The 22,659-nt window shown below is 43.0% G+C and overlaps 1 protein-coding gene across 7 annotated transcripts in view; it reads right to left on the bottom strand.

Moving 5' to 3' along the window:
- ano10a (anoctamin 10a) overlaps positions 1–22,659 on the bottom strand; it is a 105,606-nt gene that overhangs the window by 2,660 nt on the left and 80,287 nt on the right. For all 7 annotated transcript variants that reach the window (XM_061673603.1, XM_061673600.1, XM_061673599.1 and 4 more), the window contains one exon: positions 14,093–14,209. In XM_061673603.1, the coding sequence (XP_061529587.1) occupies positions 14,093–14,209 (117 nt within the window). The remainder of the gene's footprint in view (positions 1–14,092; positions 14,210–22,659) is intronic.

Raw genomic sequence — 22,659 nt, 5'->3', positions numbered from 1 at the left:
CACGGGTAGAAAACTCCACACAGGCGAGGACGGGATTTGAACCCCAGTCCTCAGAACTGTGAGGCAGATGTGCTAACCAGTCGTCCATGGATTTAGTTTATTAGTCAACTGGTTTCGAGCGTAATTATACACGGCTCTATCCCCACTTCAATATGGGCTCGCTTTGGCCTGGTGAAGTTCCTTAAGTTTGGAAGTGAACCACGGCTTATTGAACGTGCGAAATGACTTTGTTGGTGCACGCACCTCTTCACAGAAACTGATATAGGATGTAACAATGTACGTATATTCATCCAGGCTTCCAGTTGAATTTTCGAAGACACTCGAGTCTGTGCAGTTTAAATAGATTTGAAGTTCTATCTTTAACTCATTGGTCCACTTCTTCACTGTTTTAACCGTAGGCTTCTCGCATTTAAGTTTGTGCCTCTATGTATATGCATGTACGAGGTATAGCACAGTATGCGTTATTGAGCCTAGTATAGCAGTGGTCTAAAATTGTATTTTCCCTGGTAGGACAGTCGATGTGCTGCTTGTATTTAGGGAGTTCGTGGTTGAGTTTAACTTTAAGTCCCCAAGAATAATGACGGTTGAGTCTGGGTGCTTTTTTTCAATTTCATTTAGTTCAGCGAGCGTTAGCAGTGCAGCGTATGTGTTAGCTGGAGGAGGAATGTAAACACCGGCGAGAATGAAAGATGCAAATTCACACGGCGAGTAGAATGGCTTACAGTTCAAAAACAGCGACTCTAAATCTGGGCTGCAGTGTGTGCTGAGCTCCTTGACATCAGTACACCATTTTTCGTTTTTACGCCATATAGAAAGCATATCCCGCCGCCTTTTGTTTTTCCCGATAACTCCATGATGTGGTCTGCCCGGTGAAGATGGAAGCCGGGAAGTCGGGAAGCCTTATGGTGCCATCGGGGACAAGTTCACAAAGCCAAGTGTCCGTATAGCACATTATAGTCAGAACGCATGAAGTCTTTACTGGTCTTTGTCAGAAGATACAGCTCATCCATTTTGTTGGGTCTGGAGCGTAGATTGTATTTCAGAAAATGCTTGAAGTCCCATTGCTAAGAAGACTGGCAAGTGAAGAGGAGTGAAGAACAAACACAATGATGACCTCAATGTATCCTCTGTATCCTCTCTTGCGGAGCTTAACTTGGATGCCGGCGCACTTCCCCCTTCGTTGCCTACGTCTCCATGCGCCATAGACCGCAGCCTGTGAAAGACTCTCCAAAGACAAACAAAAAACACAAAAATATAGACAATAGTAGAGAGCACGTAACCGAGGCGTCCACATGGATAAGTGCCATCTTGTATCTAACGAAACCATCCACAAATAGTGAAACCAACCAAACTAACCATTGTAATCCTAGATTGTAACAACGGAACAACCAAGGGAACCGCAAAGTGTAACAAATCTATTATAAGCAACTTCTTCTTTTCCTTTCGGCTTGTCCCATTAGGAGTCGCCACAGCGTGTGTCCAAAGTCTTCACTGGTCTTTGTCAGAAGATGAAGCTCGTCCATTTTGTTGGGTAGGGAGCGTAGACTCGCGAGGTGGATCGATGGGAGCGGTATTCGAAATCCTCTCACGGAGCTTCACTTGGATGCTGGCGAGCTTCCCCCTTCGTCGGCTTCGCCTCCATGCGGCATACGCAGTGGACGCCCCACCGGTGAGTAACTCGGGAAAAAAAATTAGCGGATTTGCGAATGTTGGTGAAAGAAAGTCCGGGGGAGACTCCCTCATCTTTAGCAAGTTTTCGCTTGTGTACGCGAGTCGCGTAATGTCTCCAAAGATGAACGAAAAACACAAAAACAGAAAAGGCAATACTAGAGAGCACGTAACAGAGGCTACCACATGGTTAGGCGCTATCTTGGAATTCAGGATGCAGGATTCACCACATCAAAGTTTAAACTAACATCTCTATCAAGACCATAACGAAGGATAATTCAGTGCCAATCCAAATTCTGCCCCTTTGCCCTCGGTTTTTGCATGTTCATAGCTGAGAACAATAGCACACTAGCCAACGACTTGAATACCTTCTACTGCAGATTTGAAAAGGACAGTTTCACACCACACAACCACCCGGCCTGCACCCGCAACCACAATCACACCTCTGACTTCTGCGTTAACCATCCATGAACAGGATGTGAGACGCATCTTCAAACAACAGAAGATTAACAAAGCGGCAGGCCATGACCATGTGTCCCCATCCTGCCTCAAAGTCTTCACGGACCAGCTCGCTCCAGTCTTCACTCAGATCTTCAATAGATCTTTGGAAATGTGCGAAGTTCCATCCTGTTTCAAACGCTCCACCATCATTCCAGTCCCCTAGAAACCTGCAATCTCGGGTCCAAATGACTACAGGCCTGTCGCTTTGACATCTGTGGTCATGAAGTCCTTTGAACGTCTCGTGCTGGACCACCTCAAGAGTGTCACAGGTCCCCTGTTGGACCCCCTGCAGTTTGCCTACCAAGCAAACAGGTCTGCGGATGATGCAGTCAACATGGGACTGCACTTCATCCTAGAACACCTCGACAGTGCAGGGACCTACGCGAGGATCCTGTTCGTGGACTTCAGCTCAGCGTTCAACACCATCATCCCTGAACTCCTTTCAACCAAGCTTCTCCAGCTCAGCGTCTCACCTGCCATCTGCCTGTGGATTTACAGCTTTCTGACGGGCAGGACACAGCAGGTCAGGCTGGGGGAGGCCACCTCATCCACACGCAGCATCAGCACTGGGGCGCCCCAAGGTTGTGTCCTCTCTGCGCTGCTCTTCTCTCTCTACACGAACGACTGCACCTCAGCGAACCCGACTGTCAAACTCCTGAAGTTTGCAGATGACACCACTGTCATCGGCCTCATCAAGGATGGTGACGAGTCTGCATATCGACAGGAAGCGGAGCGGGTGGAGCTGTGGTGCGGCCGACACAACCTGGAGCTGAGCACGCTCAAGACTGTAGAGATGATCGTGGACTTCAGGAGGCATCCTTCGCCACAGCTGCCCCTCACGTTGTCCAGCTGCCTTGTGTCAACCGTCGAGACCTTCAAGTTCCTGGGAATTACAATCTCTCAGGACCTGAAGTGGGCGACCAACATCAACTCCGTCTTCAAAAAGGCCCAGCAGAGGATGTACTTCCTGCTGCTTCTGAGAAAGCATGGCCTGCCACCGGAGCTGCTGAGACAGTTCTACACAGCGGTCATTGAATCAGTCTTGTGTTCTTCCATCACAGTCTGGTTTGGTGCTGCTACAAAAAAGGACAAATTCCGACTGCAACGGACAATCAAAACTGCTGAAAGGATTGTCGGTACCCCCCTACCCACCATTGAGGACTTGCACGCTGCCAGAACTAAGACAAGGGCGTGCAAAATCCTCTCGGATCCTCCGCACCCCGGTCACCAGCTCTTCCAGCTCCTTCCCTCAGGTAGGCGCTACCGATCAACGCAAACTAGAACTAGTAGACATTCCAACAGCTTCTTCCCTCTTGCGATCAACTTCTTAAACACCTAACCTATAATTCCATTACAGCAAGCTGGTAATTTTGTGACTTGAGTTTGTTGTCACATTTCTGTTGGGGCCAATCATGTATTACTCGTGCACTCACTGTAGTTGTCTCGCCATGCTGCACTATTTGCATATACTGGCCACTCATGCCAGAGTAGCATCTGCTCCATTTGCACACTGATTGAGGAGTATCTGTAACATTTGCACAACCAACATTGTCCCAGATTATCGCACTACTCGTCACTTTAAACGACATACACTCCTTGAAGTCTCAGCGCCCTTTGCACGATGGTCATTGCACCGGACTATTGCAATATTAGTCATTCGAACTGCTCTCAGTGCTAGAGGACTCTGCATCTTTTTGCACAATTGTTTTTTGTCAATGTCTTTATGTCTCCAAAGTGTTCTGTAAATTGACTGTCTGTTGTACTAGAGCGGCTCCAACTATCGGAGACAAATTCCTTGTGTGTTTTTTTTGGACATACTTGGCAAATAAAGATGATTCTGATTCATGAGAACAAAGGGGTGTCCCAATTCTCCATAAGGCTTAGAAGTATGGCTAAGTCGAAGAGCTACATAGCCCTTCAAACCAAGTGAGGTCTGGGACCTCACTTAAACCACTGACTGATGAAGATCTTGCTTCCAAGACACCGGAGCGGACAAAGAAGGAAGTATGTAATCATAATTATTGATATTGTTCGATATATCTTTAACATTGTTTAACACATAGATTGAGCACTATTTAATCATGCTTCAACCAACAGTTTTTTCACCCTTTGAATCAATCATGGTTACAAATGTGGCGAGCTGGGCACTGAGACACACTTCCTGACTGATTAGGTTATGAATTCAGCAACCACTGCTGTCCGGTACCTGAAGCGAAAGGTGGAGAAAAATCCCCGGGTGACTGCTGAAGAACTGTGACAGGACTTGTCAGAGGGCGGTCCTCAGGTTTTGGCCCATACAATAAGGCGCACACTGCGAGATGAAGGCCTCCGTGCCAGAACTCCAAGATGCACCCCCCTGCTGACTCCGAAGCAATAGAAGAGACGACTCCAGTATAAAAAAAAACACATGGACAAACCAAAAAGTCTTTGGGATACTGTTCTCTGGAGTGACAAGACAAAATTGGAACTCTTTGGGGCGATGGATCAACGATATGTCTGGAGAAGAAAGAATGATGCCAATAAAGAAAAAAACACCTTGCCAACTGTGAAGCATGTCTGGTCTGTCATGTTCTGGGGCTGTTTTACTTCTTCATGTCCCGGGAATCTCCAGCATGTCCTAGGTACCATGAATTACATGATCTATCAGGAGATCTTGGGTGCAGAACCATCCTGAAAGAGGATGCATGCCCATGCAACCAATAAACCGTGTAAACCAGTGCGCGAATTAGGTATATAAATGTAACTATAAAAGCTATGAACAGACCTATATTTAACAGTACACAAAGGTCAGAGAACAAAGATTTAAAAATGTTTCTTGATAACTCTAGAACCCCTTTACAAACCACATCTGCTATTTCGAAGTGATTATATGGCAGATATACAGCAGTTAAATCGATAAAAATGTTGCAGAATGCGCCTTCTGCTTTTTGCATCCAGCACCTTCCGGTCTTCGTCTCTTTCCGGCGCTGTGATGTCACACAAGCCAAACATCCTGTTCATTTGGCGTTGTGTGCTATTGTTCCATGCTGTTGTTCCCATTCTTGTATATTTGTCGTATGATTTAACGATGTCACGATGGTTTATTGTGTGGCATTTGGTTGTACTAATGGTTCAGGCAGCGGCAAGAGTGTTTTTTTTGGCTTTCCAAGTGAAAAAGGAATACGTGACCAGTGGATAGGGAAAGTAAATCGAGAGGGGAAGAAACGTGGTCAGCTATGGGTGCCTAGCAAGCATTCCAAACTGTGCCAATCACTTCGAATCGGCGTGTTTTGAGTAAGACTTAGCAGAAAGTATTGGCTACAGAGGCTGAAACCAGCTGAGGTGCCAACTATTTTTTCTCCGGCCATCGGGACCTCCACCGCCAGCAAGAGAACTAAATCTCGTAGCCGCCACGATGCAGCTGCGGCGCCGATAAGAGGTGAGCATTTCCTTGTATATACCTACGACTCTATTATGGTTACTATGCACGAGGGAGTCGGAAAAAAAGACCCACACAGTACTTTTCAGTACTGTCGTCTGTACTTTCGCCTATATGATAAGCCAAGAGACACACGGCAAAGACTGTGTGTGCACCGTGTTATAACGCAACTGGAGCGAGGGGCACACAATATATAGGAATACTGCATCCTATGTAAAAGCTTGTGCCGTGTCACTGAAACATATATGAATATAAAATACGTATAGTCATGCTCAAAAATATTGGCACCCTTGGGGTGGCATTCTTTCAAGCCATGAGTGTCTAAAAAGACACGCATTTGACATACCGTCACATCGAGCCAGTGGGCGACTCTCCTTTTCTGTTGTACAGCTGCTACTTGGGTGCTCGTCGACGTCACTGTCTGATCGGCTCAAACATGTACGCTTTGACGATGCCAAGTTCAGTTGGGTGCTCCTGTACGTTGAAATCCTCCTCCCCCACATATTCAAACACGTTGCTCGCCATTGCGTAGTGTGGAGTGCGCTGTGTTTGTCAATTGCAACATCACTTCTGGTAGCCCTTGCGGTGGATAGAGTAACCACACCCTGGTGTCTTGAGGTTGTTCGGGGAGGACTTAATATGCGTCATAAAAACCAAATTCTTAGCGAAACTATGGTTGAAAACGCTGGAAGTTATGTGCATGTATTAAATAACAAACAATGCAAATATTAATTTTAACTGACCCCATAACATCTTTGTCATCTGACCTTTAAACCTATGTATCAAACACTTTAGAGTGTGAACAAAGGATGTCCCATCTCACGGTAGCATAAAGAGTAGCAACCACTAACAGCAGCACAGCTTGGACTCTTGAGTTTTAGCCCCACGGCCCAGCCAAGATTATTACGGATGAATTTGATGGCAGAATCTGGGTTGGCAAACCTCCTCACTTGGCCGCCTAGTAAGGTGATATGTAGATTCGCTTGATACCGAAGACCAAACTGTACACGTAGCTCCCTCTTTTCAGCAGAGAAGGCTGCTCCTTGTTTGGCCATCGCCGCCGTAAAGTCCGGGATATGCATCCTCCATTTGTACATCAGAGGTGAAGCTTTACTTATGCATTGTAGAATGAAGTTTCTCTCTTGGTAAAGGCCGATCCTGATAAAAAGCAGGCGAGGATGTTCTTCTTCTTTGGGTTTCGCATCCAGCGTGCCATGGACCCGGTCAAACTATGGCTTGGCTTCCAGTCCAAACAGGTCCTGAAGAAAGTCTAATGTTATTCCATCTTGAACGAGACTACAGGTCCTCAAACATTTTCCTCAGAGATCCTGCTGTTGCCGCGAGCGAAGCCACATTAGCTTGTAGCTTGGTTAGCGGGCGAGCCTGCTAGATAACGGCCTTCTCAAGTTCTCCGATTGGGCTGTTTTGTACCTTAATTTGCTCCTCAGGAGGCTTCAGAGCAGATTTATGCAACACTTCGTCACTTCGTGACTATGTGAGACCGCATTTCCTTTATCGTTGCTTTAATGCTACATAGCATTGCTACATTAGCATGTAGCTTCTACGAAGATTCCAGTTCTGATGATTGATGGGGCTTTTGACGGGTTGGTTTTGCTGAATCCACCTTGGTTCGGGACGTCAACATAATGAAAGTCGTAGAGTAAAAGTCGATGTTAACACTAAAAAAACTGCAATATACTGTAAGAAGCTTTGAAGGTATTCAAATAATGTAAATTTGTTCATCCCTGAGGAGCTACCATGAAAGTCACGCTCTGGGGTGCCCCAACTGCATCATATTCCAGGTTTGAAATGGATTTTTTGGAGCCACGTACTTTTTGTGCTTCTTCTTGTTGTTGTTGTTCTTCGAACAATATCGCGGATACTAGCGGCCGAAATGAGTTTCCTCAGCAGGTTTTCCAGGCTCTTCCTGAGGGATAATGTGAGAAGCCTGGTCATCCAGGAGGGGCTCAGAGTTGTGTCGCTGCTCCTCTGCATCGAAAAGAGTGAGATGGGGTGACTCAGGCATCCGGTTACGGCGCAGCCCCCGGGGACGACCCAGGACATACTGGCGAGAATATGTCTCTCGGCTGGCCTGGGAATGTCTCGGGATCCACCTGGAAGAAGTGTCTGGGGAGAGGAAAGTCTGGGCTTCCCCAAATAAGCCGGACGGAGGGAGGGAGTATGGGAGGGAGGAAGGAAGGATGGATGGATGGAGGAATGGGCTTTTTTTCCCCGACTGCTGTGCCTGGTTATAGGAGAGTTCGCCAAATAGGAGCAAACAAATTTCCTCTGCATTTTAACCTGCCCTGAATCAACTGGCACTATACTTTGGCTTTAGTTACACAGTGTTCCCTCGGCACTTTGCGCTTCACGTTTTGCGGCTTCAGTGCTTCGTGGGTTTTTCCAAAATATTCATAAAAAAATAAAATAAAATACAGCCATATCAGCAGCCATATTGCGCAAAGACGCGTTGTTTCATGTTGATGCACGAGAGAGAAGGTTTCCCTGCATGCCAAACAAAGAGATGAGTTGACTCAGAAGCTTTGTACATGGCTGTACATGCCACGGGCACTCATACAAGGCGTGTGATTGGTTCCCGGCGCGACATCGACCAATGTGAGCACGAGTGGATTTATCCCGTGAGCTGATTGGCTGCGCATCGTCGCAGCCTCACCCAGCATCTTCCCTTGTTGTTTCTCGCCAGTCTCGTCCACGCTGTTGATTGTCTCGCATACTGTAACTTAGTGTTGTGTGTTTAAGCGATAACTTTTGTTGATTAGTTAAGCCCTTACAATGCCGCTTAAGCGCTGTGCCCCTGCGAAAGCTTCCTCCAGGGCGCTCAAGAGGAAGAAGAAGATGGTGACCATCAGCGAAAAACTGAAACTTTTAGATATGATCAAAGAGGGCAGAAGTTATGCATCTGTGGCACGCCATTATGGCGTGAATGAATCTACCGTGCGGTACATCAAGAGAAGAAGCAAACATCCGCAAAACTGCTTCAAGAAGGAAGCGAAACGTGTGGTAACGCCGCGTAATAAGAGACGGGGTTATGTCCTTGTACAGGGAATTCTGAAGCAAAAGAAAAAACTAAGACAACAACTACCCATCACCATGTTTTTCTCCAAGGTAGAACCCCAGCTACACCATCAGCGCCTCCACCAGAAGAGTCTCCGAGTGAACCTAAAGCCTCTCCTCCGCCACCAACTCGAGCCTCTTCGCCGCAATGTTGATGAATGTTAATTACTTTATAAGGTTTTATAATTAAAGATTTAAGTAAATACGTGTACTGTTGTAATCTTTGTCCCAAATATGTAAAGTATAAATACTGTTTACATATTTTAAACATTCTGGTACCCACATACACGAAGATTCCTAGGGGGGAGTAAATCCTACTTTGCGTTTTTTCACTTTTCGCGGGGGGATTCTGATCCCCATTCACTGCGAAAAACAAGGGATCACTGGATATTGGATGTTAATGCAAGTTTATATTGTTGAAAGATACAATTGTTGTAAATTATTGAAGAGCATGATTTTTAGATTCTCCTATCTCTGGGGTTGAGGTCACCAGGGGGTGGTTAAAAATAAAAATAAAAATAAAAATTCATTTGTTTCGCCTGGTCCTTCATGTTTTCTTTAAAAAATTGGACACATCTTACAAATTCTGCCTGGGTAATCAAACATATGAGCATAATTATGTGTTTTCTCATTTGCTAAAAATAATTGGAGCTCTGAATTTCAAAATAAGAGGAAGTAAGTAAAAGAAAGTATTATGTATTCAAATATAGTGCTTAACTTCAGAGTAATTATTTTGAAAACAAAATACAGTTAATACCTCATGTTTTCATCATATGGGTAGAAGCAAAATAATGCATTGTAAAAATGCATTGTACGTTGTACATAAGTTGAAGGGTTTTCCAGAATTTTGAGGTCAACTTTGGGGGTGCGCATTATGCACGAGAAATGACGGTACTTCCTATGGCTTCTGAGGAAGCACGGCCTGCCACAGGGGCTGTTGAGGTAGTTCTACACAGCAGTCATTGAATTGGTTCTGTGTTCCTCCATCACAGTCTGGTTTGGTGCTGCCACAAACAAGGACAAAAGCAGACTGCAACGGACAGTCAAGGGTGTATCGCACTACCTACTCTCGCCTGTTGAGCTCCCGTTTTATTCTTCTCTCATCGGTGAACAAGACCCCAAGATAATAGAGATAATAGAGATAATAATAAGATACTCTCGAGGACTTGCACGCTGCCAGGACTAAAACAAGGGCATGCAAAATCTTTTTGGACCCTCCAACATCCTGTTCACCACCTATTCCAGCTTCTTTCCTCAGGTAGGCACTATCGAACAATGCAAACTAAAACCAGCAGACATTCCAACGGCTTCTTCCCTCTTGCCATTCATTTCTTAAACATACAATTTCATTGCAACATGCTGCCAATTTCGCACATCTCTGTCGGGACACTTCTGCAATATTCATACGCTCACTGTTTTATCATGATGCGCTATTTGCATACTGTAGTTGATTACTAAGAGCCAGTCATGTGTTTGAGAACTCTCTACAACATTTGCACAATCGTCACTGTACCAGATCTTTGCACTATTAGTCACTTTAAACTGCTCCAAATTGCTTGAGGACTGCATCATTTGCACAATTGCAATTATATCATTATCACCACCCTAATGGTCCACATACATTGCTCAATGACTCTCCACACTTTTATTATTTATGTCCTCAATGTATATTTTGTCATAGTGGCTGTTTGTTGTTATACTCGAGTGGCTTCAACTCCCGGATACAAATTCCTTGTGTCTTGCAACATACAGTACTTGGCCAATAAAGCTGATTCTGATTCGGAATCTAGATTTAATGAAAATGAATGTTTGGTGACATCAGTAGCACGTCACTGCTTTTTGCAGATGATGTCGTTCTGATGGCTTCATCAAGCCATGATCCCAAACTCTCGCTGGAATGGTTAGCAGCTGTGTGTGAAGCGACTGGGATGAAAATCAGCACCTCCAAATCTGAGACCATGGTCCTCAGTCGGAAAAAGGTGTCCTCCCCTCTCTAGGTCGGGAATAAGATCCTTCCCCAAGTTAAGGGGTTCAATTATCTTGGGGTCTTGTTCACCGATGAGAGAAGAATAAAACGGGAGCTCAACAGGCGGATCAGTGCAGTATCTGCAGTGATGTGGACATTGTATCGCTCCGTTGTGGCGAAGAAGGAGCTAAGCAGAAAGGTGAAGCTCAATTTACCGGTCGATCTACGTTCCTACCCTCACCTATGGTCACAAGCTGTGGGTCATGACCGAAAGAACAAGATTGGGGATACAAGCGGCCGAAATGAGTTTCCTCCTCAGGGTGTCCGGGCTCTCCCTTAGCGATAGGGTGAGAAGCTTGGTCATCCGGGAGGGGTCCAGAGTCGAGCCACTGCTCCTCTACCTCGAGAGGAGCCAGAAGAGGTGGCTTGGGCATCTGGTTAGGATGCCTCCCGGACGCCTCCCTGGTGAGGTGTTCCGGGCACGTCCCACCAGGAGGAGGCCCCGGGGGCAATATGGCAAAGGTTTTGGAGCATTTAAGACTGAAATGCAAGTTGAGCAATGTGAAATTGTTGTAACCTGTTGGACCTTGCTTTCTGTTGACAACGGCCAGTATGAAACCACGTTGGACCCAAGATGGTAAAAGGTAAAATTATTAATGTAGCGTGAATCAGTAAGATTAACCTTAGTCTACCTTCCTAACATAACATTAGCTAGGTATCTGTTAATTAGGACAACCGTCAAATTTGTGGCTTGGTTATCACGAAGGGGCGGCACAATGAAAAACTGGTAAGCACATCTGCCTCACAGTTCTGAGGAACCAGGTTCAAATCCAACCTCGCCTCTGTAGAGTTTGCATGTTCTCTCCATGCCTCCGTGGGTTTTCTCCGGGTTCTCCGGTTTCCTCCCACCTTCCAAAAACATGCATGATAGGTAAATTAAAAATACTTTAAATTGCCCGTAGGTGTGAATGTGAGTGCGAATGGTTGTTGTTTTTTTGTTTATATGTACCCTGCGATTGGTTGGCGACCAGTTCAGGGTGTACCCTGCCTCTCGCTCATAGTCAGCTGGGATAGGCTCCAGCACCCCACGACCCGAGTGAGGATATGCGGTTCGGAAAATGGATGTATGGGTTATTAAAAAGCAGACAAAGTACAGTGTAACGCAACCATAACAGAGTACTTCATAAATGGTTGCTTGTATTTTGTGTGACATATAACCATATGATTTGTAACGGGCTACATTTTGAGTTATGTATGTGAAAAACGTGGCAAAGATGGTCAGAGAGGAATAAGAGTAAAATGGGTCACAAACCCAAACAGAGGAGTGCTTTGCTGAAGTCAAATGAAGGAAATGCAGTTATGTGTTTCCTCTCGAGGTGTTTACTTGGAACAAATTGAACAATTTCAAAACTTCTAGTTGTATACATCACACTTTTGTTGAGTTAGGTCTGTTTTTAACTAATTTGTGGGTGCGGAATCCAAAACAGATGTCAGTGTTTCCCTATCACGTCAAGTTTTTGAAATATAGATCCCTGTTTTCTTAAAAAAATGTGGAAAAATACTGTACCTAACAGATATGTGCTTGTTTTATATAACTTTTCAAATATTGAGACACAATGAAATATGAAAGAAACAGGCAGGACTGCAATGTTTATTTAACACTATTATGGTTTACAAAGGATATGGCACCAATCGTTTTAATTCCTACTATGTTAGCTTTCTGTTTGCAGATATTGATAGTACTGACCTATTTGGAGCTGCACACACCTCTCACCTGCACAAACAAGTTGCCACGTTGCTGGAGATTACTCCAACTGTAATAAGCTGGCAAGTCTTACGACAGCTAACCAGTGGAATTTAGCTTATCTGGAGGGTAAGGCTGTGGAGAAAAAAAACTTGACGTGCTAGAAAAAAACTGACTGCAATTTTGGAATCAGGATGGCAATTTTAGTTTTAATCAGCATAAAAATCTAACAACAGAATTTTAAAAAAAATTGTTCCCCAGTGTTATTTGTCTGATTCCTAGTCATCTGATCTAAGCTCATAAACACACAGCCACGAACCTACTGTATTACTGTATGTCTCATGCTAAAATGCTAGCTGCTGATGTCAAGTTGCACAATGGTTGTTAATGCCTCTTTTTAAATTAATGCCTTATCTTTTTGATCCAAGAAATGCTAGGTTTAAACTGAAATTGATTTATGTTTGTGTTTGAAATTGTCCCACTGAAACTGTTTCGAGACAATAAAATGCACAATGCGAATTTGTGCACAAAAACTGTTGATTATATAAAAAAGGAAACAGTTTGGTCGGTCATTATGAAGTGAAATGTTTTATTTAATTTTTTTATATTCATAATTGCTCCTTAACCAAGCAAAAATGTAGTTTATGTGAATACTTGATAATTCGACGCAATTTTCTGGATGATACTGGAGAACTAAATATTCGATAGCTGTAGCCCTACATTCAACTCCGCTGTTATAGTGGCATATTTTTATTGTTTAATAAAACCGCTGCTTCAGGTCCCTGTGGGATTAACCTACAAAAAAAATTGCTCCTCAAAATTAGAAAGTTGTTACTCAAATTAAGTCATTGATTAGCAGAACTGCTCCTCAAAGAAAAAAATAAAACATTTTGAGCCTTGGGTGGCACTGAAGAGACAACAGGAAGCAGACCTCGAGGTGGCGGAAATGAAGATATAGAGGTTCTCTTTCGTAGTGACCAGGTTGGATAGGATTAGAAATGAGCTCATCAGAGGGACAGCCAAGGTCGGATGTTTCGGTGACAAAGTTAGAGAGAAGCAGACTTCGATCGTTTGGACACGTCCAGAGGAGACAATTTTGGAGAAAATAAGCAATTGAAATTTAGGAATAAAATAGCGAATTTATGATCGTAAAGCGGAAGGAAAGAGAGATTCCTGCCAAACGAGATGGTTTGACTGCCACTGATGGGACGGAGAATGAGAACAGATGAAAGCCGATGGATGCTCGCTTTTTTCCCACAATTTTGCTTTCCTTGACTACTGCATGCAACTCCAACAAAGAGTGCCACACCCTTTTTCTGCCTCTCCGTTTCCTGAGAAAGTCTGTGGGCGATGAGCTTCGCTGAAGCTTCTCGGCAACTTGCTCCATTCAAATGACACTGATGTGCCAAAGCCACCTAATGCAATTCAGGCAGGCAGAGAGAAGTTTGACAAGCTAACAGTTATACTCAACGAACAGGAAACATGAGTTTGAAAAATGGAGCCAAAGAGAAAAAAAAATAATTTAACTGAAAATCTGAAACAAAAAAAAAACAAAAAAACATCTTATGAATCAAAATGATCCATGAAAGCAAACAAAGAAGAGTAAAATACCTTGAAATGACCTAAAAATAAAATAATAATAAAAAACAATTCAAACAAAACTTATGGCCTGAATTTAGCAACCATAGAAACCCGAGTTTTAAAAGAGTAGTAGTTTTACCTTTTTTTTGAGTGCCTCCATTGATTCAAAATCCTGACGAGCCAGTTTGATCTCAATATGCTTGGGAACATCTGGAACCAGGAAAGCCAGGATAAACTTGAAGGCCAGCAGTCCGTGCTGAAATTGCAGTTAACATAGGATATATATTTTACATGGCGATTTCATTTTATGTACAAATTTTTCCTCTTGAACAAAACAAATACTTGGAAGAAGAGATCACTATAACAAAATAATTATCAAAATACTGAAGAACAAAATTTCATGACAGAGTGGACTTCTGGGGGCAGGCTGTAAAAACAGAAAAGGCAGTTGTCATAACACGGTTCCCATTTCTGAAAGATCTGTTTTAAGAGATGCTTGATATACAGGTCATCTAATCTCATCTCAAGAAATTAGAATATGGTAGAAAATTCAATTTATTTCAACTCTCATACATTATATAGATTCATTAAACACTTGGAAAAATACTCTTCAGAGGGCAAATTCCTGCCTAATTTCTACATTAAAAATGTTAAACCTTTAAATTTGAAACATTGTCATTTCTTGATTGTTTGTTACACAATATTGTAGGGTTTCTGGACAGTGAATTTTGCAATTTTCGTTTGCTGTAAGATGTAATCATCAATATTATACATACAGTGGGTACGGAAAGTATTCAGTCCCCCTAAAATGTTTCCCTCTTTGTTATATTGCAGCCATTTGCTAAAATCATTTAAGTTCATTTTTTCCTCATTAATGTACACACAGCACCCCATATTGACGGAAAAAAGAAAAAAGAATTGTTGAAATGTTTGCAAATTAAAAAAGAAAAACAAACTATAGCGTATTCGGACCCTTTGCTGTGACACTCATATTTAACTCAGGTGCTGTCCATTTCTTCTGAACATCCTTGAGATGGTTCTACACCTTCATTGGAGTCCAGCTGTGTATCAGTATTATACTGATTGGACTTGAATAGGAAAGCCACACACCTGTCTATATAAGACCTGACAGCTCACAGTGCATGTCAGAGCAAATGAGAATCATGAGGTCAAAGGAACTGCCTGAAGAGCTCAGAGACAGAATTGTGGGCAAGGCACAGATCTGGCCAAGGTTACAAAAAAAACAATTCTGCTACACTTAAGGTTCCTAAGAGCACAGTGGCCTCCATAATCCTTAAATGCAAGGCGTTTGGGACGACCAGAACACTTCCGACAGCTGGCTGTCCGGGCAAAATGAGCAATCAGGGGAGAAGAGCCTTGGTTAGAGAGGTAATGAAGAACCCAAAGATCACTGTGGCTGAGCTCCAGAGATGCAGTCGGGAGATGGGAGAAAGTTCGAGAAAGTCAACCATCACTGCAGCCCTGCAACCAGTCGGGGCTTAATGGCAGAGTGCCCCGACGGAAGCCTCTCCTCAGTGCAAGACACATGAAAGCCCACATGGAGTTTGCTAAAAAAAAAACACCTGAAGGACTCCAAGATGGTGAGAAATAAGACTCACAGGTCTGATGAGACCAAGATAGAACTTTTTGGCCTTAATTCTAAGCGATATGTGTGGAGAAAACCAGGCACTGCTCATCACCTGTCCAATACAGTCCCAACAGTGGAGCATGGTGGTGGCAGCATCATGCTGTGGGGGTGTTTTTCAGCTGCAGGGACAGGATGACGGGTTGCAATCGAAGGAAAGATGAATGCGGCCAACGACAGGGATATCCTCGACGAAAACCTTCTCCAGAGTACTCAGGACCTCAGACTGGGCCGAAGGTCACCTTCCAACAAGACAATGTCCCTAAGCACACAGCTAAAATAACGAAGGAGTGGCTTCAGAACAACTCTGTGACTGTTCTTGAATGCCCCAGCCAGAGCTATAAAAGGAGCTTCCCTGAATTTCTCAGTCATTCACAAGCAAAGATGGGGCGAGGTTCAGCTCTTTGTGAACAAGTGCGTGAGAAAATGGTCGAACAGCTTAAGGGCAATGTTCCTCAACGTACAATTGTAAGAAATTTAGGGACTTCATCATCTACGGTCCATAATATCGTCAAAAGGTTTAGAGAATCTGGAGAAATCACTGCATGTAAGCGGCAAGGCCAAAAACCAACATCGAATGCCCGTGACCTTCGATCCCTCAGGCGGCACTGCATCAAAAACAGACGTCAATGTGTAAAGGATAACACCACATGGGCTCAGGAACACTTCAGAAAACCAATGTCAGTCAATACAGTTCGGCGCTACATCCGTAAGTGCAACTTAAAACTCTACTATGCAAAGCAAAAGCCATTTATCAACATCACCCAGAAACGCCGCCGGCTTCTCCGGGCCCAAGCTCATCTAAGAGGGACTGATGCAAAGTGGAAAACTGTTCAGTGGTCTGACGAGTCCACATTTCAAATAGTTTTTGGAAATTGTGGATGTCGTGTCCTCCGGACCAAAGAGGAAAAGAACCATCCGGACTGTTATGGACGCAAAGTTCAAAAGCCAGCATCTGTGATGGTCGGGCTGTGTTAGTGCCAATGGCATGGGTAACTTACACATCTGTGAAGTCACCATTAATGCTGAAAGGTGCATACAGGTTTTGGAGAAATATATGCTCCCATCCAAGCAACGTCTTTTTCATGGACGCCACTGCTTATTTCAGCAAGACAATGCCAAACCACATTCTGCACGTGTTACAACAGCGTGGCTTCGTAGTAAAAGAGTGCGGGTACTAGACTGGCCTGCCTGCAGTCCAGACCTGTTTCCCATTGAAAATGTGTGGCGCATTGTGAAGCATAAAATATGACAACGGAGACCCCGGACTGTTGAACAGCTGAAGCTGTACAGCAAGCAAGAATGGGAAAGAATTCCACCTACAAAGCTTCAACAATTAGTGTCCTCGGTTCCCAAACGTTTATTGAATGTTGTTAAAAGAAAAGGTGATGTAACACAGTGATGAACATGACCCTGTCCCAGCTTTTTTGGAACGTGTTGCAGCCATAAAATTCTAAGTTCATAATTATTTGCTAAAAAAAATAAAGTTTATCAGTTTGAACATTAAATATCTTTGTCGTGAATTCAACTAAATATAGGTTGAACATGATTTGCAAATTATTGTATTCTGTTTTTATTTATGTTTACCACAACGTCCCAAATTCATTGGAATTGGGGTTGTACATTAATGAGAAAAAAATTTACTTAAATGATTTTAGCAAATGGCTGCAATATAGCAAAGAGGGAAACATTTCAGGGGGTCTGAATACTTTCCGTACCTACTGCATCACTATGAGTTTAACTTTTTTAAATGAATTACCTTACTAAATGAAGCTTTTTTTACGTTAAAAAATATAGACCCTTTCCAAAGAATTTGAATATTTATTTCCATAATTTCATTTAAAAAGGTTACAGTTTTCATAGGTTAGGAATTCAAAAAATTTGAATACTGTGAAGAAATCACCATTTACTTCTGTTTTGTAAAAAAAAAGAAATAAATTAGGTCACATTAAATCAATCAAAATATGGTACTTTCAAAACAATATATTAATCTTCAATACTTGGTGGGGAATCCCTTTGCTTTAATCACTGCCTTGATGCGCCGAGGCATTGAGGCAATCAGCCTGTGGCATTGCCTGGGAGTTATGGAAGCCTAGATTTCCCTGAGGCTTGCTGTCAGTTCTTCTTTGTTTTTGGGTCTGGTGCCCCTCGTTTTCCTCTGGATAATACCCCATAGATTCTCAATGGGGTTTAGATTTGGCGAGTTGGCTGGCCAGTCAAGCACTGTGATGGCATGGGCATCAAACCAGGTTTTGGTGCTTCTGGCGGTATGGACAGGGGCCAGGTCCTGCTGGAAGATGAAATCTGCATCTCCTTACAGATCCTCAGCAGAAGGAATCATGAAGTCCTCTAAAACATTCTGGTAGACTGTTACGGTGACCTTGGATTTAAGAAAGCAGAGTTTACCAACACCTGCACTGGACATTGCACCCCAAATCATGACTGACTGTGGATATTTTACACTGGATCTCAAGCAGCTTGGATTGTGTTCTTCACCCGTCTTCCTGCAAACCCTTGAACCTTGATTCATGAATGTAAGGCACACTTTAGTTTCATCGGAAAAGAGGACCTTGGACCACTGGCCAACAGTCCAGTCCTTCTTCTCCTTGGCCCAGTTGAGACGCTTCCTACTTTGGCTCAGGCTCAGAAGTGGCTAGACCCGAGAAACCCGGCAGTTGTAGCCCATCTCCCGGATGCGTCTGAATGTGTTTTTGAAGCTGTGACTCCCGCTTCATTCCACTCTTTCTGCATCTGTGCTAGATTCTGGATCTTCTGTTTGATAATCTGCTGAAGCCCACAGTCATGTCTTTTGCTGGTGCATCTTCTTTTTGTCCTTCCACTAGACCTTCCATTGATATGCTTGGACACAGCAGTCTGTGAACAGCCAGCCTCCTGAGCTATGAACTTTTGTGGCTTACCTATCCTATGGAGGGTATCAATCATGGTCTTCTGGCCAGTTGTCAAGTATGCAGTCTTCCCCATATTGAACCCAACTGAGACAATTAAACCAAACCTAAGCAATTTAATGACACCTGGGGAAACCTGTGCAGGTGCTTTGAGATTAGTAGATGATTATTGTGTGACACTCAGTTTAAAACATTTATGGCCTGCAAAATTTGGGCTGATCTTGTCAACAGTATTCAAATTTTCTTAATTCCTGATTTTGAGGGTTTTATGAGCTGGAAGCCCAAATTATGTAAAAATAAACAAATAAAGAGTTGAAATTGTTTAAATTGTGGGCCCTGAATCGGGGTCCACCCTGAACTGGTTGCCAACCAATCGCAGGGCACATACAAACAAACAACCAGTCGCACTCACAGTCACACCTACGGGCAATTTAGAGTCTCCAATTAAATCTATAACCTATGAAAGTTTAACTTTTAGAATGGAATTATGGAAATAAATAAACTTTTCCACGATATTCTAATTTTTTGGAAATGGTCTGCAATATTTCAGAATCCACATTGAGTGGAGAGTAGGGTTGGGCTTTTTTATTTTTTATTTGAATGAGTGGTTCAGATTCCATTTTCTCGTTTTGATTCATCATCATCAGCTGCGATTGGCTGGCAACCAGTTCAAGGTGTACCCCGCCTCCTGCCCGATGACAGCTGGGATAGGCTCCAGCACGCCCGCGACCCTAGTGAGGAGAAGCGGCTCAGAAAATGGATGGATGGATGGATGGATGGATGGATGATTCATCTCTCACTTCCTTGTTTTCAACCAATCGCACATCATTCCGAAAGTTGTGAACCAAAGGTCAGTTTGGTACACAATGCTCCTGTTATGGTTCTAAATCTGGATATGTTGCCGTTGCTCAGTGCAGGGGTGGAGCTATTCTACTGATATACACTACCACTGGCCAGCCCAAAATCCTAAAAAAAAATATTTGACATTTTGCTGTATGATCAAGTTGTTGCTTTATATATATATATAAATAAATACTGTCTACAGTGTTCAAAAAAAATATTTATACTATAGATGCACATAGCTTAACATATGTTGATGAAGTGGTTTAGTGTGTTAAATAAATGAAATATATCAAAGTGGTCCTTGCCTCCTCAGATTTGTCTGTATGTGGGCCTTGGAAGAAAGAGTTCTGAGAAACCTGGTATAAATGAAGGATCAGTTATCTGAACTTCTCAATTATTCCACAAGCTTTTTACTTTTTATGTACTTTTCCATTAATTTCTCACAGGTCTATTTTTAGCCAGTATTAAAATCTCTGAACTTCAGTTTAAACATTAATACAAGCACCCAACGTGACACTTTTTAAACCTCTGTTTCTATTCATGTACGGTGCCGTGAAAAAGTATTTCCCACCTTCTCAAATTCTCTTTTTTTTTTTTTTTTGCAACGTTTCCCCACTTTAACTTGTCCAGATGATGGAATCTGAACGAGGTTATTGACTTCACTGATTTTTGTAGTGGGAGGGGAGAGTGGAGCTAGACAGCATATGATGGTGGTGTGTAAGATGACTAGTGGTGGAGGAAGATTAAGAAGACAACGGCAGAGGAGAGAACCGTGTGGTGGAAACTGAGAAAGGAAGAGTGTTGTGTGGCTTTTCAAAAAGAGGTAAGACACTCTCTCGGTGGACAAGAGGGGCTTCCAGAAGACTCGTCCACTACAGCCAAGATGATCAGAGAGACAGGCAGGAGAGTATTTGGTGTGTCTTCTGGTAGGAGACGGGGAAAGGAGAATTGGTGGTGGAACCTTAAAGTGCAGGAAAGCAGAAGTTATCTATGAAAAAGTGGGACACAGAGGAGTGAGAAGAGACAAGAATACATGGAGATGGGGGCAAAGGTAGGTACAAAATTGTTGGTACCCCTCTGTTAATGAAGGAAAAACCCACAGTGGTCAGAGAAATACATTAACTTGAATCTGACAAAAGTTCTAATCAATAAACGTAATGAAAATTAACCAATGAAAATCAGACATTGCTTTTGAATTATGGTGCGACAGATTTAAAAAAAAATGGGCAAAAATGATGGTTCCCTGAACTTAATATTTATAACATCTGACCCAGACAGCAGCTGAGTCTGTGCTGGATCTGCTCTCGAGTCGCCAGATCCTCATTGCAATCAGGGCCGTTGGACGGATGTTTGCCAGTTGTGGGACAGACCATCAAACTGACAGTTGACGTGATTGGTTAGGGGCTGATCCGGAGCGGTTCCGTCGACCGAACCGGCGGAAAATTTGAAATTCGTAACGGTCAAAAAGTGACATCACACCAGCGAACAATCGAAAGTCGGGCACACGCAGGAATCCAGCTCATTCAACAGGTAACCACAAGCAGGTAGGAGGCAGTAACAACAGGTGCCATATAGCATCAAGAAGCGGCGAATACTGAAAGTAAGTGCTTTATTAAACACGATGCTCGTGCAATTTTATCAGTGCGTTAACGTTGGCATTAGCCCTTTTGTTCATCGCATGAAGTTACTGAAAACAAGTACGAGTTGGTTCATTTTCACTCAACAAGTAAATACAGGCAGGAGGCGCAGCCCGAGACTTTTGGTGACATAGAGCATTGGGAAGTGGCAAACATTAAAAGTGCTTTATTTAGCATAATAATTGTGCTATAAAAAGTTAGCGACATGTTTCAAGGTTACCTTTCATTCGGAGTAGCGTTTGGGCTAAGTTATCTAAAAGCTAACGTTTAAGTAAAATTGAATCATGACATTACGTCCTTGCTAATAATGACAAGCTCGTTGTTCACATATGATTCAAACGGTGTGTCTGTCCAGTTTGGAATCAGTCAATTTGAATTCTAACAGTGCGACAGCGTTGGCATCAGCCCTTTGTTCATCGCATGAAGTTACTCAACACAAGTACGAGTTGGTTCATTTTCATTCAACAGGTAAAGGCAGGCAGGAGGTGCAGCACTTGACTTTTGGCGACATAGAGCATTGGGAAGCGGCAGGTATTAAAAGTAAGTGCTTTCCTTGACACAATACTAAAACGTTATCGGCATGATTTACAGTTAATTTTCTAGCAACGCTACTAAATTCCCAAAATGGCCGCTATTTCCCCCCCCCAGTCTCTTTTACGCAGAAATGAGTACGTGAATACAGCGTAGGTCCACCAAAATCACGTTTTCGAAATGTTTCGTTGAATGTAATAATACAAAGATGAAAATGTCACATGATTTCCGGTAGTTGGAGCCGCTCTAGTACGACAACAGACAGTCAATTGGCAGAGAACACTTTGGAGACATTTGTACTGACTACAACTATTTTGTCATAACAGGAGACTTTAACATTGATGTTGACAATAACATGGAAAACAAATCTAATGAACTCTCTGCTGTAGTAGACACATTTGACCTCCCTCAACATATTAAGAGTCCACCCACACTCAAGGTCACATGTTAGACCTGGTCATCTCGAAGGATGTTGAAATTCTATCAATTGACATTAAGGATATGGCTATTTCTGACCATTTTTGTGTATTGTTTGAATTACAGATTCTTCCAAAAGTTCAGACAACCTCTATGTCTATTAAGAAAAGGTACATAAATGAGAGTACCGCCACCAAGTTTATGGAGACCATTGCTGTGTCACAAACTGTGAATGCTGAGACAATTGATGAACTTTTGGATAATTTCACCTGGAAATATCAAATGTCATGAATGTTGTCGCTCCTATTAAAACTAAGAAAATCTTCAGAACTTTAATTTTGCTATCATAGCTACACAAATGACACAGTTATATGTAGCATTGTCTCCAGATGACTACAGTTCAATTGAGGTGTTGTGTCACTGCCTAAAACAAAAACTGGATGAGCCAAACAAAACTGAGATAATTGTTTTTGGCAATAAAGAAAAGAGGATTTCTGTGAGTAAATACCTGGAGTCACTCTCTCTAAAAACCAAAGACCAAGTCCGAAACCTTGGTGTTCTGATAAGATTCTGACCTGACTTTCAACAGTCATATCAAATCAATTACTAAAACTGCCTTCTACCATCTGAAGAACATATCCACAGTGAAGGCCTGCATGTGTCTAGCAGACCAGGAGAAGCTCATCCATGTTTTTATCTCAAGTAGACGTGACTATTGTAATGGTGT

The sequence above is a fragment of the Phycodurus eques genome, chromosome 4 (genome assembly GCF_024500275.1).
Source record: "Phycodurus eques isolate BA_2022a chromosome 4, UOR_Pequ_1.1, whole genome shotgun sequence".
Classification (NCBI taxonomy): Eukaryota; Metazoa; Chordata; class Actinopteri; order Syngnathiformes; family Syngnathidae; genus Phycodurus; species Phycodurus eques.
This window is presented reverse-complemented; position numbering and strand designations above follow the sequence as displayed.